This window comes from Perna viridis, chromosome 2 (assembly GCF_037379345.1).
Source record: "Perna viridis isolate PV_CMFRI_1.1 ecotype Kerala chromosome 2, ASM3737934v1, whole genome shotgun sequence".
NCBI classification, from domain to species: domain Eukaryota; kingdom Metazoa; phylum Mollusca; class Bivalvia; order Mytilida; family Mytilidae; genus Perna; species Perna viridis.
Window position 1 is genome coordinate 16,328,084 of NC_142446.1, and position 16,463 is coordinate 16,344,546.

Sequence of the window (16,463 nt, forward strand, 5' to 3'; positions counted from 1 at the left end):
TGTTCCTTGTTATAATACAGGTATGTCAGTATCTTTTCAGTCGGTACTGTACATAAACATTTTCTTCATGAGCATTTCATCAACTACTAGTAGTAATTACTGTTTGCTATAAAATGTTAAAATTGCCATCATAAAACTTTCATATTTCTTTTCTAGTACCACTGCCATGTCTGATGTCTGACTGGACTAAATGGACTCAGCCTGATGCCTCAGGAACTATCTACAGATACAGATACATGATCAGACCTTCTCTTAATGGTGGAAAAGAATGTGAAGACCTCCTTCAACTTAAGAAAGGTATTATTATTTTTTCATTTAAAGGAAAATATAATTCATCATTTTTATATGGAAAATCTGCATTTAATGTGGTTTTGATAGAAAATTTTATGTTTTAATTGTCAACAGAAAATATGAAATTTGTGAATTGATTTATATACAAATAACCTGAAATCAATGATTCCTTATTGACTGAATTATTCATGGTGAGTTTTTATCACCTACTAGTGAGTGCAAACCACCAATAATTTCTTCACACATATAGAAAGAGAAATGAAAATTGCAAGTTTGAAATGAAAGATATCAAACATTTATTGTTGAAGTTAGGTTGGGGCCAGAAGATTGAATAAATGAATGTGAAATTGAAAGAGGTTGACATTTTGAAAGAAATTTTTAGAAAAAAGGTAGTATTTTTAATTAAAGCAAATGATTTCTTCGATTCAGCATCTATATTAAGTTGAAAATCACATTTTTCCATTATTATTATTCTAGTACCACTGCCATGTCTGATGTCTGACTGGACTAAATGGACTCAGCCTGATGCCTCAGGAACTATCTACAGATACAGATATGTTATCAGACCTTCACTCAATGGTGGCAAGGAGTGTGAAGACCTCCTTCAACTCAAGAAAGGTAAGATTTACCACTTTAATTGTCTTTATCTGCAAAATGAGGGAGGGCCATGGTATTAGTATTAGTATCTGTCTGCCCATCCATTTGTTCACAACACCTCGTGGATACATCTCTCAAGAAACCACAGATTGTTTCAATATTTTGTAGGATGTTTTGTTATGAAGTGTTTGACTTAAATAATACACCACCATTTTGATTCAACAAATTATGTAGGAGTTAGACAATTTTTAACATCTCTCCACACAAGAAAATCTTGTGAAACCAACTCCTCTGAAACTACTGGACAGATGGCTTCCATATTTTGTCGGATAAGTTGTTATGAAATGTCAATATTTATACGTAGGAGTTATGGGACTTGATTAACTTGAAGTAATTTGAAGTAATCTTGTACCAGATGATTGTTTGTTTGTTGGGTTTTAACGTCCGAGCAGCAATATTTCAGCTTTATTCAGATGAGTGTACCAGATGATGATTTAATTATTTTTAAATCCATATAAAGCAAACATATATATTTGTTTTTGATTTATGCCAGCTTATTGGGCAACAAACCCTTCTATACAGGAGGAGGGGATGTAAGTCTATTTAGTAGTTTAAAGTAGGTTAAAATGAATGAAATGTGTAACAAATTCGGTTTTTTTTTAGTACCACTTCCATGTATTGTGTCTGACTGGACCACATGGTCAGCACCTGATGCTTCTGGAACCAGATATAGAGTTAGATATACAGTCAGACCTGCCCTCAATGGTGGCAAAGAATGTCCAGATCTCATCCAGCTTGGCAAAGGTTTGTGTCTAATTGTTCAGAATGAATTGACAAAAAAGTGTGTGTTCATGTATGTTACAACTCACTTCAATTAATATAGTTAGTCTACAATAACTTGAAAGAATTTTAATTTCACATTATTTTTCTGAAATAGACACAAAAATTAAATGAAGTTTAACCAACAAACAACTCATATAAATGTATTTACCTATTTACTGTTTTAGTTTTTGGTTGTTTCATATGAATATTTTATACCAGTGTTTATGCCTACTTAAGAATAATACTTCCTGATGTGAAATTAAGATACAAATTTGAATGTTTACTAATGATCAGTTTCTTTACTGTGTCTACAGTATAAAACTTATATTACAGTACCACTCCCATGTATTGTGTCTGACTGGACCGAATGGTCAGCACCTGATGCTTCTGGAACCAGATACAGAGTTAGATATATGACCAGACCAGCTCTTAATGGTGGAAAAGAATGTCCAGATCTCATCCAACTCACAAAAGGTAAATAAAAACTGAAGTTTTTTCTACTATCATAAAGTAGCAAAATGAAATGTGACCCCATTAGTTACTAAGTTTTTCAACTGTTTGAAATACCATGTCCAGTTGTTCATACTACATTATCCTCTGTACTGGAGCTGGTGTTGTTTTTTTGTGAATGTATAATCAGATAGCAGTAGTTTTCTTATTCTCACCACATTCTTTGGAGGTATAGAAATATTTAATGTATCTACACTTTTCTGTCATAAGTATGTAGCATTTTGGGATAAAACAATTCAATACAATTTTGTTAGTTGTAGTACATGGTTTCCAGTGACTTATCAGTCATTTAAATTTTGAAGCAAAATGATTTTTTTCTTTAGTACCACTCCCATGTATTGTGTCTGAATGGACCAGATGGTCTGCACCTGATGCTTCTGGAACCAGATACAGAGTTAGATACATGACCAGACCTGCTCTTAATGGTGGCAAAGAATGTCCAGATCTCATCCAACTTGGAAAAGGTGTGTAAAATCATTAAAACCTGATTTTAGAATCTAAATTTTAGTGGTTTGGTTTAATTGGAATCTTTGTCAAAGAAACATGTTTCCATTAAATTCCTTTGTAAAGATTTTAGATAAATGTTAACATATTTAACATGGAGAAGTCTGACATAGGGCTTAGCTAAAGTAGTAGAACTCAAATTTTGTTGTTAATAAACTGTCTTGAAAAATATTACAGTACCACTCCCATGTATTGTGTCTGACTGGACTGAATGGTCAGCACCAGATGCTTCTGGAACCAGATACAGAGTTAGATACATGACAAGACCTGCTCTTAATGGTGGTAAAGAATGTCCAGATCTCATCCAACTCACTAAAGGTATATAAGTATGAAAAAAGTGGGTTTTTTTTTCAGATTTCTTTTTTTTTTCAATGAAAATACCAGATTGCTATAGATTTAAGGTGTTGATCCTACTGCTTAGTTATGTTTAAGACAGGAAACTAAATTCAATTTGTGTTGCTTTGTTTCATTTTGGTTATAAATTAAATTGTATGTTATTTGATATGAAGGACTCTGAAGTAGTTAGTATAACTTTTTAACCAGGCATCTTTTACTTATCATTTCTTAATGTATTAACATTTTCAGTATCTAAATTTGATGAAAATTTATTTGTATGTGAACATTACAAATGCAAATATAAGTGACAAATGTATGTTCAAGGTTCATAATAAGTATTTTTTCTTGTTGTCTTTGATAAAAATAGAGAAGCACAATTGACTGTTAATACAAAAAACCTCAACAGAACTTGTTCAATTATTTTCCAGTACCACTGCCATGTATTGTGTCTGAATGGACTACATGGTCAGCTCCTGATGCTTCTGGAACCAGATACAGAGTTAGATATATGACCAGACCTGCTCTTAACGGTGGTAAAGAATGTCCAGATCTCATCCAACTTGGCAAAGGTAAAATTTTGAAAAAAATAGACATACAAATTTTAAGTGAAGCTTTATTTTTGTTCATTATGTTTATATATGTAATGAAATAGTTATGAATTTATTTCACATTAATTGTGTTAAACGTATACTGAATGTATATTTTATGCACAGCATCTGAAAGTTCTAAGCAGGTCTTTAAAGAAGTTGGTTTGGTAAGGGCAAAATTTGGCCTCAAATTCAAAGTCTACATGAAAAAAATTTTATGTTGTTTTTTAATGTGTTTATAGTTGATTTGATTGGTTTATGGTGATTCTTTGAACATATACAGTCATATATACCCTTCAAACTTGGCTAAGATTGGGAAGATCTGTTAAAAAGACTGAAAAACACCAAATTTTGTGCCATTTTTCACTCTTTTAACAATGGCCACATGCATGTTGACTCTCATATTTCATATATGTTGTGTATTATTGTCAGTTACAACTTGTGTAAAATATCTGGAGTCAACAGATGTGTGGCCACTTCTGTTCCACACAAAAACCATCTTAAAAATTGCGGAATGTTAAAAGAAAGGTTTTTGTAAAAGATAAATGCATACTGTTTTTTCTAGAATAACATCATAAATCTTGACAAAAACATCTTATATTCAGTGTTTGTGACCATTTTACTATTCTGCTACTATGTAGAATTCAGCTTTAATCAAATTTTTTAAAATGCCCTAATTATGAGGCAAAAAGGGGTCCTTACCAAACTTTCTCAAAGTGAGGTAATCAGAGAAATACATAATGGCTTTAGAAAGTGTTGAGAGAATGATTTATCGAGTCTTTTTTTTGTCATGATATTTTCTCATTATTTCAGTACCATTGCCATGTATTGTGTCTGACTGGACTGAATGGTCAGCACCAGATGCTTCTGGAACCAGATATAGAGTTAGATACATGACCAGACCTGCTCTCAATGGTGGAAAAGAATGCCCAGATCTCATCCAACTCACCAAAGGTTTGTATTATCTCAAGCCTGTTCGCTCTAAGTAAATATTTTAGTGCATTTATTGTTTTATTGAAAAATTAAGTGTATGCTCTTTTAAAATTGCTACTTGGCACTGAAAGATTCAGAATCTTGTCAGAATCAGATTATAGCCTGGCACTTGTAGTTTTCATTACGGTTGGCTCACCGATTTTCTTGGTTGCTTTTTGTCCCACGCCCTTCATGAATGCAGGCAGTATAGAATTAGGCTTTCCGTCAATCTGTCTGTCCGAAATTGGTTTCCAGAGCATAACTTTAAAATGCCTTCATAAAATTTCATTAAACTTGGACAGTTGAAGGCTTTTGAGGTAGGTAAGACACCTATTGATTTTGAAGTCAGTAGGTTAAAGGTCAAGGTTACATGGACTATATGAAATAGTTTTGGAGTTGAAATTTGGTTTCCAGAGTGTAACTTTTTAATGCCTTCATAAAATTTCACCAAACTGGGACAGTTGAAGGCTTATGGGGTAAGGATGACACCTATTGACTCTGAGGTCAGTAGGCCAAAGGTCAAGGTCACACAGACTTAACAAAATATAATTTTGGGGTGTAAATTGGTTTCCAGTTAGTAACTTTTGAATGCCTTCATAGAGTTTCACCAAACTTGGGTAGTTGAAGGCTTATGGGTAAGGAGGACACCTTGAATTTGAGGTCAGTATGTTGAAGGTCAAGGTCACACAGACTTAACAAAATATAATTTGGGGGGGGGGAATTAGTTTCTGGAGCATTACTTTTGAACGCCTTCATAGAATTTCATCAAACTTGGACAGTTGAAGGCTTATGCTGAAGGAAATAATATTCTGTGCAATTTTACTTTTGTTGCAAGGGGACCCTGGAGCACTGCTCTTGTTATATCTGTATCTGAAAGATTAAGTATCAAGAATATTATAATTATGTCATTGATTTCTGTAAAATATTATATGCAATCTTAGAGCCTTAAACAATTTTATTTTCGTACCAAGTTTCTCTTATGTAAATAATCTCTTTTTGTAGTACCACTACCATGTATTGTATCTGAATGGACTAGATGGTCAGCACCTGATGCTTCTGGAACCAGATACAGAGTCAGATACATGACCAGACCTGCTCTTAATGGTGGTAAAGAATGTCCAGATCTCATCCAACTTGGCAAAGGTGTGTTCATGTCATAAGGGCTTAATTTCTATCTGTTTGTTATAAATGAAAGTTAACTTGAGTTAACTTTGTATCTGAAAAAAAAATATGAAGAACTTTTACAATACATTCCACATTTTGTGATGGTCTTCAAAAAATATGTCAAATATTAGCTTAATGATAACAACTTAATTAGTACTTCATTTCTGGCATGTCATTTCACACATTTTTTATCATAAAAAGGAGACCCATAATATTTAAAGCTTTTAGTCTAAAACAATCATGAATCTTTTCCACTAGTACCACTGCCATGTATTGTGTCTGACTGGACTGAATGGAGTAAACCAGATGCTACTGGTACCAGATACAGAGTAAGATACATGACCAGACCTGCTCTTAATGGTGGCAAAGAATGTCCAGATCTCATCCAACTTGGCAGAGGTAAAGCATTATTAACTATTTCGATCTTCTTATTAAGTGCAATAACTGATATCCATCAATTTTTCATATATATCCATGATTTAAATTTTCTTTTCTTTTTTCTGTTTTGAATGGTTAAGGCATCATTTTATATAAAATGTGAATTGTGCATGAGACAAATCACTGACACTGAAGTGTCACAGTGAGAAAACAAAAAATACTGCTCAGCCGGTAATGCAGTGTAAATTTTGTACCGAGTAGTTACCTTTAATTGGGTCTAAGTTGTAGAATTTGTAAAAACTACAAAACTGTGACAGAAATATCCTATTTAAAGAATATACATAAAACAAGATGTCAATATGAGTCAAGACTGCAGCTAATGTAGTTGCAGACTTTTCAATGATTTCAGTAGAATTTGATACAGGTCTAGTTTTGTGTTTTAAATCAAATTTGATGTAAATGTTCACTAAGATTTTATCTAAGCAAAACATGCATCATTTAAAGGTTCTTATGGATAAGTTACTAAATAAAGTTTATGTAAATGCATTTCTTGTATATATCAGTACCACTTCCATGTATTGTGTCCGAGTGGACTAGATGGTCAGCACCTGATGCTACAGGAACCAGGTACAGAGTTAGATATATGACCAGACCAGCTCTTAATGGTGGAAAAGAATGTCCAGATCTTATCCAACTTGGCAAAGGTGAGAAAAAAATATGTTTATTTTCATTGAAGCCCCATTTGGTTTAATGAGAAAATCAGTTTCATTTACGGAATTGGCTAGATATTATAAAATTATTTAATGCTTATCAGAAATTATAGGCATTAGGGGAATTGGTGGCATACGAATCTTTTTGTTGCTACAAGATTTAGGTCATCACTACAGAAGTTTTATGGTTGTCATCATGAACTTGATGATTGTTACGGTGTATTCATCTGCACCATGAAAACAAATTTGTTCAAGGTTTCGCAGTTGTCCTTTCTTCTTTTGTCTACCCTGGACTTGACTTTTTATGAGCAACTCAATGGGTGTTTCTAGAAAAGCAGAGGACCCTTACCCTATTGGTGTATCTGGTCCTTGCTCCCAGTTTTTAGTGGAGTCTGAGTTGCACAATTACTTTTGTTACTTAGTATGTATTATTTTTGTATTTTATGTTCTTTGTTATGTTTGTCTGTTTTCCATGTCTGGTCTTGGTTCCCTTGATTACTCTTTGTATAAAATTTGGTCTAATATTATCATAAGGTATTGATAACGTTTAATATTAAAATGTTCTTGACCGAGAAGTGTGGGCATCACATTTTCTTGGCGCTTAACTTTAAATTCTATTTTATTCAGTCATATTTTCTGCAATATGAATAAGTCAAATTAATGTCATCTGTTTTCTTAATCCAAAGGCTTCTATCAAACATGCCCAGGTATCATAAATAATCTCAAATGGAGAATTTCCTCATATCCTTAAATTTTCCTGAAATCTTCAAATTCAAGCAATCTGATGAGTTAATTTGATTTCAAGGTGGAATTTGAAGAGAATCTTAATTTGAAAATTGTTATAAAACCCAGAACTTTTAATTGTTGGAAGAATAATGTAATGTCTTTACATTAAAATATCTAGGTAACTGTACTGTTTGAATAATATCATTCTAGTACCACTGCCATGTCTGATGTCTGACTGGACTAAATGGACTCAGCCTGATGCCTCAGGAACTATCTACAGATACAGGTACATGATCAGACCTGCTCTTAATGGTGGAAAAGAATGTGAAGACCTCATTCAACTGAAGAAGGGTAAATAATGCTTAAATTTACTACTGTAGATGGAGACATTTTCATGCTGTCTCCTTTTCATGGTTTTTGTGACCAATCTGCTTTTGTACAGTTTTTAATTAGTGATTGTTCTTCGAATGTATTATAATGTTCTTTAATAAAAAGTTTCATGACAGCTCAATTTTAGCCTTACCGTTTTTTACCACAAAAACTTCAAAAATTTCACAGTAAACAGTATTAATTTGTTGTGTTAAGAAATTTTGATACAGTATTTATAATCAGTTAGTATTTCCTTAATTGCTTTTTGTATTAAAAGATAAAGATCAAAGGAGTTTTCTAAGATCTATTTTAAGTCTTTTTACAATAGTTGCTTGAGCTTGTCCAACACCAATAAGCCAATATGATTATATTCATGTTATTACATTTCAGTACCACTTCCATGTATTGTGTCTGATTGGACCACATGGTCAGCACCTGATGCTTCTGGAACCAGATACAGAGTTAGATACATGACCAGACCTGCTCTTAATGGTGGAAAAGAATGTCCAGATCTCATCCAACTTGGCAGAGGTATCATTAGATATTTATTCTCAAAATATAAGGCTTCACATTGTTAATATGTAGGATTATTTCTTCTTTTATATGTGTTATTGAAAATCTTGGTTAAAGATGAATATGGCAGACTGGAGGCTATGTACATTAAAATAAACTTTTCAACAAGTTCATGGGCATTGTCTCTTGTGATTATAATATTATTTAGTCAGTCTTTATGTTTTGAATATTGTTTCTGAACCTTGTTCATTTACAAATATCACAGTAATTGTTTCTGTTAATGCTAGCATTCCTACTATTACAAGATGATATTGTTGATGGTTTACTTTAAATAAACAAAATCTTCAATAATCTGTTAAATCTACAGTGGTTATTTACAAGGAGGTACAAGCCTTTAGTTCTTGCATATAAGAGGAAAATGATTTTGATCAAAAACAAAACTTTTCCACCATTGATGAAATAAATTTTGATTTTAACTTCCTGTTTCCTAAGCTACGTATTATATTGAGACAACATTTGTTCACTGAAACAGGTTTTACAGTGTAAAAGTATTTGTCCATTTCAGTACCATTGCCATGTATTGTGTCTGACTGGTCTGAATGGTCAGCACCTGATGCATCTGGAACCAGATACAGAGTTAGATACATGACCAGACCTGCTTTAAATAAGGGCAAAGAATGTCCAGATCTTATCCAACTCACAAAAGGTTGGTATAATGACAATATTTATAACTTAAATTCAAGTTAGAAATTTTTTTTGTATCTAAGAAATATTTCATCTGACAAGGGTTCATTGTTGTGCTTCAAGACTTGCAGTCAAACTTTAATTGCACTTGATTTATTGAACTGTTTCAATAAGTATTTTATAATTTGTAAAATGATACTTTGTTTTGGGTTCAACACACAGAGATGACAATGATATTCAGGCTGTTAAATTCCATAAAACCTGACAGTATTGGATTGCCTTACAGTTCTTTAGTCTTTGTAGTAGTTCAATATATCCAATTTTATACATCAAGACATCCTTGAAGTGGTTTTTATACCACACCATACAAATTTGTAAGTTATTATGTGGAAAGTTGCATGTCCATCCATCTGTCTCTGTCACCTGTCCACCCCTTGACAGTTTCAGAGGACATAAATTGAGAACAGATCAATGAATTTTATTTTAAACTATGCACAGTTCTTTAGTATTATGAAATACAGAATAAGTTCAATTTTCAGCAAAGTCCAAAATGTAGTGTTTGAGTAAGGTTATTTTTTGGGCATTTTGCAATATCACTTTTTTCACCATTACTTCAGGAGGTATCACTTAATGTTCCATTAATGCCCTGTTTGTTTGTATGATATAATCTATCATAAATATTTTGAAAAAGTTACAGGATAGTAATTAGAATTAAAGTTAATAGAAACAAAACCTCATTGTCTACATTGTCTACATTGTATCTTTTACCCAGTACCACTTCCATGTATTGTGTCTGATTGGACCACGTGGTCAGCACCTGATGCTTCTGGAACCAGATACAGAGTCAGATACATGACCAGACCTGCTCTTAATGGTGGCAAGGAATGTCCAGATCTCATCCAACTTGGCAAAGGTAAAATGAAAGTGATCTGTTTCCAGTTCTTATCAACAATTCCTCTGAAACAGCTAAATGGACTTTGATGTAACTTTCACAGATTCTTTAGTATATGATGTGGTTGTGCACCTTCTATTTTGCTTTTCCATCTGAATGCTTAAATCACTTATTGGTTATCCTCTTTGGTTTCTGGGGTGGGAAGCAGGGGTATCATCAAACACATTTTCTAGTTGTATTATTTAAATACTGTTTCTTTTATATATTCAGAAAGTGTATGCAGTGTAAATTGTTTAATCAAGGTCAAAACACTTATAATGTGCAATTCTGTTCCTTTTATCTACCTCTAATACACATGTACTACATGAAGATAAGAGACCAGCTATGAAATGAATTGGCTTAATTGACATTAAAATTTGTAAAATGCTATTTCTGATTGATTTCCTGTTTATACATTTACCTTTTAAAGTTCATACTCCATAAATAAAATTTGATGGTAATTTCAGAAGAAAATATTGTAAGAGTCTTTAAATGATTTTCATAATTTACAATTACCTTCATTTACAGTACCACTTCCATGTATTGTATCTGATTGGACTCAGTGGTCAGCACCTGATGCTTCTGGAACCAGATACAGAGTAAGATACATGACAAGACCTGCTCTAAATGGTGGCAAGGAATGTCCAGATCTCATCCAACTCACTAAAGGTACATTATTTTTGTTTGGATTTAGATTAATTTAGGTGTCACAATGATATAAGATGTGAAACTTCTAATACCATTATAGAATTTTGAACTTGACCATTCCACTTTCACTATAAATCTAGGTAGGCTTCTGTGTGGTTTGAATAGCTCTTTAGGTAGAATTCTGTCCTATATTATTTCAGTGTGTTTAACTACCACTGAGCACCTGCCTGGTATTTTAAACAAAATCTTTAGTTTGAGTAGGTTATCATTTTTCTCTGAATTTTTAATTCTTACAAAAACATTACATTGAAAAATATATATTTGCAGTACCACTGCCATGTATTGTGTCTGACTGGACTCAGTGGTCAGCACCTGATGCTTCTGGAACCAGATACAGAGTTAGATACATGACCAGACCAGCTCTTAATGGTGGAAAAGAATGTCCAGATCTTATTCAACTTGGTAAAGGTAAGAAGATTTTATTTTATTTCATAGGCGTTTTAATATAAAAAAGATTTTTCATGTCCATCTTGCACGTTACTGTTTCCCTGTTATAAGTATCTCCGTTAATCATATTTTGACCATATGGTCATTTGGTTTGAGAGTTGGGGTATCTTACTTTTTTTAGTTTCCCAATACAGTTTAATGTCTATACACTACTTGAAAAGTATTCATAAAACTAACAACATCCATGTTAATTGCACAGTACTAATGGTTTTTTCTTGTATTATAATCATGTTCCGTTGACAAAGTTTTTCTGATATTTATTTGAATATAAAATCTATATATTTTTGTTCATTTGAGAATCTTTTCACACATCCATGGAACTGACAAGGAGAGTGTTTTCTTTCAAACAGATCATAAGGATAAAATGTACCGATCTCTAACTTTCATCTTTTAATGAATGGATAATTTTTCACACAGTTCTTAATTTTACACCAAAGTTAAAGAGAAATATAAACAAACGCTATCTTTGTTCTTACTTCCGAATCTTTTTGATAGATAAAAGAGGAGAGTTATGGTGCAGGTTTTCAGTTGGGAAACATGTGTGGCCCACACAACAATCGAAATCTGTTTTGTAAATAAGAATATTATTTTAGCATATCTATTAAACAATTCATCGTAACATTGCACCAAGTTACTTTTTTTTGGTGACGACATGCCCACATCTGTTTTATCCATCTCGTTTCTTCCTTTGGTGGTTCATTGAAACTAATGAACTAGTATTTACTTTTAGATTGTAGGAAAACTTTCTTTCACTGTATACTGCTACTAAATCATTTATTAATGACTGTGTAAATCATATAAGTACGAACTACAAGTACTGTGGTTCTTTAAAACAGTGTATTTGGGTTTATTTTATTGATTCCTTGTGGGGTCCAATCACTTTGAAAAGGCTATTATATGCTTATTTGTCCATATTTTGCACATTCCCAAAAGGGGAGTTAAATCCTCTGGAAACAGCCATAGATCTGCCACTGAGTTTCCAAAAATTAAGGAGAAATTATCCAAATTACTTTCATACTTTAGTACCCTGATCATTAAAACATAAAAAAAGGCATAAGCTAAAGTAAAACTATATAATAATTATTAGTATTCTTTCACCTTCAGTACCACTTCCATGTATTGTGTCTGACTGGTCTGAATGGTCAGCACCTGATGCTTCTGGAACCAGATACAGAGTTAGATACATGACCAGACCTGCTCTTAATGGTGGAAAAGAATGTCCAGATCTCATACAATTGGGAAGAGGTATTTTTGATAGATTCATGATTTTGAGGTGAAATCAAGAGTAACCTCAGGTAAAGCAATTGTTACTATTTCTATATGTTGGAAAAAAAGAATATACAAATGTACATTAAAATTGTATGTTTGTCAGAATTCTCCAGATTATACAGTGTGAAATCCAAATTTTTTAAAACTAATAGAATAATAAAACATCCAGTTAATAGTATGTTGTAATAGTATTAATCTGTCAAATGAACATATTGGCATGGTATCCATTTTCACAATTTTGAGAAATTTATTAGCATTATATAGTGTTGAAAAGCAATTTTATTTGTACTATGTTTTTGTGCTTTTCTGGCTGCCAGGAAAATTGATACATCTACAGTAACTTAAATAATGAGGCCAAGCAAAGAAACTTTGAGAAAGATAGCAATGAAAACATAAAGAAACCGAATAAAAAACAAACACAAAAAATGAATGTAGTTAAGCAGGCAGGATCCATCAAAAACTAGGAACATTCTCTGGTTGTTTTTTTTTTATTTTTTGAAATACTTTTTTTTTTCAGAAATGATGGTAACTTTTTTACGTAAAATCTGTAAAACAAAGAAGCTTAAGATACTTTGTAATTTTTGGATGTAGTATTTGAACCCTATTTCATAAAACATTTGAGATCTTTGTTTTTATGTGACATAATTGAGTTGAGGAACGAACTTTCAAAGAAAAAAAAAATGAAAGTGAGATTTTTAATGAAACCTATTGCAAACACTGATTAGTAAATATTGACAAGGTTATGACAAAGTTTTACCAAGTCTTATCTGGCTATTGGAACTAGATTAAATATGCTTTATATTGGTGTCTTATCATAAATTGTGTGTCATCCCAATAAATCAATCTACATAGTTTGCCTTCTAACAGATTTCTCAAACCTGCCAATTTTTCAGTACCACTTCCATGTATTGTATCTGACTGGTCTGAATGGTCAGCACCTGATGCTTCTGGAACCAGATACAGAGTTAGGTACATGACCAGACCTGCTCTTAACAAAGGCAAAGAATGTCCAGATCTTATACAACTCACCAAGGGTAAGGATAAGCTGTTTGAGGCAGCACTAAATTTATTTTAAATTTAGCAATAAATAAAACATAAAAACCTGTCCATTGAATATTTATTTGTAGTCTGCAATATAATGTAAAGATTTAAGGCTGTATAAGTATAGAAATACAGAAAAAAATAGAAGGGAAACATTTGGGTAAGGTTGAATTAAATGTGTTGTATCAGTAGACCAACTGTTGCTTGGGGTGTTTAGGTCTTTTTATCAGGAACCCCAAGGTGACAATGGTTTTATGTTCCATCTATCCATAAGCTCATCAATTGGTATCTTTCAGTGTGCCAGTCTTTTTACACCCCTGCTTTCAGACATAGTGATATATTATTATCAAGATTTCTGTCTGTCCTTAACACTTTTGTTTTCTTATTGTGAGTTGACGATGGATGTAGCAATATACTTCTGCTATCCAAAATTGAGTCTTTTTAAAGTGGACCTTAGGTATTGCTCCAGTGACATTTTAAAGAATCAAAATGTTGGATCAACCCATGGATATTTTCTTTGTAGTGATATCTAAATGACTGAACATTTCGTTTTGAATTTTCGTTAGATAAGATGAATAATGACTGAGTTATTATAACCCTGCTTTGCAGGTGGTATATATTGAGCATAATGTCTATCCACAATTTTTTCGTTATTTTTTTCTCTGCAACTACTTTTCACACCCACTTGATAGGCTTGCAATTTCATCTGATTGGATTTTAGACTTAAATGACTTTCCTGTTTGATGACTGTTTATATTTGACCATTAGCTTATTGGGTTGGAGGAGAGGTTGTGCTTTCTTTAATAAGTTTTGCTCACAGTTGTCTTGTTTTTTATTTTTTTATTTTTTTTTTGAAAAGGTAATTATGTATTGAAATCTGTAATACTGAATCTTATTTATGTTTCATGATGTTATCATGACTCTAGATTCAATGCCATTTATATTTGTACTTTATAGTTAAACTTCCATGTATTGTATCTGAATGGACCACATGGTCAGCTCCTGATGCAACTGGAACCAGATTCAGAGTTAGATATATGACAAGACCTGCTCTTAATGGTGGAAAAGAATGTCCAGATCTCATCCAACTTGGCAAAGGTAGTTTTAAGATACATTTACTATTTTAAGTTCATAGAAAGTGTTGTTAAAAGAAGCAATTGTAACATTATTATAAACAGGAATATGTAGATGTGCATGAAGGAATATAGTTACTGTCTGAGGACTTCAAAGGGAGATAATGGAGCTTAAAGTCTATACATTTTACTCCATCATTTGAAATGTGGGATATTTTTTTTGTTAGAGTAATTCTACTGGTTTTTGAGATGTTCCCAATACAATTTGTATGATCTAACAGTAGAACTTCTAAAACCAAGATTTTATATATTAAAACTTTAAAGTAGTTTATCAAAGAAAAATTAGGAGACATTTCGGATAAAAATTTATAAGGAATTTACAATAAAGTTAATTTGTTTTGAATTAGAAATTTAGCTTGATGGCTAACTATGGAATTCTATTTTGATCAATATGAGGGCACATGTGGTGGATATCAGTCTTCATATAAAACTGACGTAGAGATCATGCATTATTTGATATTAAGAAAATGAAGGTTTTGAACACTTAAATGCAAATTTCGCAATGACTTCAGATATTGTTAATGGCATCATGTTCATTACCTTTTGAAAAAAAATCACAATTTGGAGAATAAGGTACTGATATCTACATTGACTAGGTACACATTTTGAGATATACAGTCATTATTGTCCATTTATATTTCACTATAGCATGAAATTAGTTTTGCCTTTTGCTGATGTTTGACTTGTTTTTCAGTACCACTGCCATGTATTGTGTCTGACTGGACTGAATGGTCAGCACCTGATGCTTCTGGAACCAGATACAGAGTTAGATACATGACAAGACCTGCTCTTAATGGTGGACAAGAATGTCCAGATCTCATCCAACTCACTAAAGGTATGTGATTACTGCATGCTTATTTAATGTACTAGTATGTACTCAATACAAACATTTTTTTTTCTCCATTTGCTTGTAGATGAAATATTTAGTGTTACTACTCCAAAGATAGAATATTTAAATGTAACTACTCTGAAGATAGAATTAAGAGGTTTTTAACTAACTTTTAGGATGAAGTTTTGAATTAGTATTTACATGGTTAAATTTAAATCAACGCTTTTGGTCATATTTTAATGCCAATTTTGATTCGACAAATTTTACAGGAGTTATGGGACTTACACATTTTTTGGAGCTGCAGTGGACATATGGCTACATGTAGCAATCTTGTTTTATTAGCATATTTACCAACAGTTCTAGTTGAATCCAATTCAAATGACTTGTGATATAAAAGCTGTAATACATCATCAAAATTTCTTTTATTGCCAAAGTAAAATGTACAACAATTTAGAATGCCTTTTGTAACATATTTTTCATTTCCTTGTCAGTTAAACTACCATGTATTGTATCTGAATGGACAAGATGGTCAGCACCTGATGCTTCTGGAACCAGATACAGAGTTAGATACATGACAAGACCTGCTCTTAATGGTGGTAAAGAATGTCCAGATCTCATCCAACTTGGCAAAGGTATGCATGATTATTTATTATGATAATTTTAGTAGTTAATTCAAAAAATGCTTTGTATATTGATCTGTTAATCATTTAAAGTCCTCAAACCTAGATAGATAATTGCAGTCCTTGCTAGAAATACTAGTTACTCACATTTCTTGGTTTTTTTATCTGCCTTGCAGTTTTTAACAGTAATCTACATTATAGTATCAGCTTCAGGTAGATTATACATAATATTTTTGTTGTAATCGCAACTCTTCCGAAACCCCTCAAGGGATCGTGATGAGATTTTATAGGAAAGTTGGGTATAATATGTAGATGTGCATAA

At 32.3% G+C, this 16,463-nt stretch overlaps 1 protein-coding gene across 2 annotated transcripts in view; it reads left to right on the plus strand.

Moving 5' to 3' along the window:
• The window catches only part of LOC148623824 (uncharacterized), a 96,328-nt gene that overhangs the window by 58,711 nt on the left and 21,154 nt on the right, over positions 1-16,463 (plus strand). For both annotated transcript variants that reach the window (XM_088565989.1, XM_088565990.1), the window contains exons 72-93: positions 157-297; positions 769-909; positions 1,552-1,692; positions 2,044-2,184; positions 2,544-2,684; positions 2,902-3,042; positions 3,489-3,629; positions 4,461-4,601; positions 5,622-5,762; positions 6,042-6,182; positions 6,725-6,865; positions 7,808-7,948; positions 8,357-8,497; positions 9,045-9,185; positions 9,936-10,076; positions 10,623-10,763; positions 11,070-11,210; positions 12,354-12,494; positions 13,412-13,552; positions 14,517-14,657; positions 15,387-15,527; positions 16,013-16,153. In XM_088565989.1, coding sequence (XP_088422115.1) covers positions 157-297; positions 769-909; positions 1,552-1,692; positions 2,044-2,184; positions 2,544-2,684; positions 2,902-3,042; positions 3,489-3,629; positions 4,461-4,601; positions 5,622-5,762; positions 6,042-6,182; positions 6,725-6,865; positions 7,808-7,948; positions 8,357-8,497; positions 9,045-9,185; positions 9,936-10,076; positions 10,623-10,763; positions 11,070-11,210; positions 12,354-12,494; positions 13,412-13,552; positions 14,517-14,657; positions 15,387-15,527; positions 16,013-16,153 — 3,102 coding nt within the window. The remainder of the gene's footprint in view (positions 1-156; positions 298-768; positions 910-1,551; positions 1,693-2,043; positions 2,185-2,543; positions 2,685-2,901; positions 3,043-3,488; positions 3,630-4,460; positions 4,602-5,621; positions 5,763-6,041; positions 6,183-6,724; positions 6,866-7,807; positions 7,949-8,356; positions 8,498-9,044; positions 9,186-9,935; positions 10,077-10,622; positions 10,764-11,069; positions 11,211-12,353; positions 12,495-13,411; positions 13,553-14,516; positions 14,658-15,386; positions 15,528-16,012; positions 16,154-16,463) is intronic.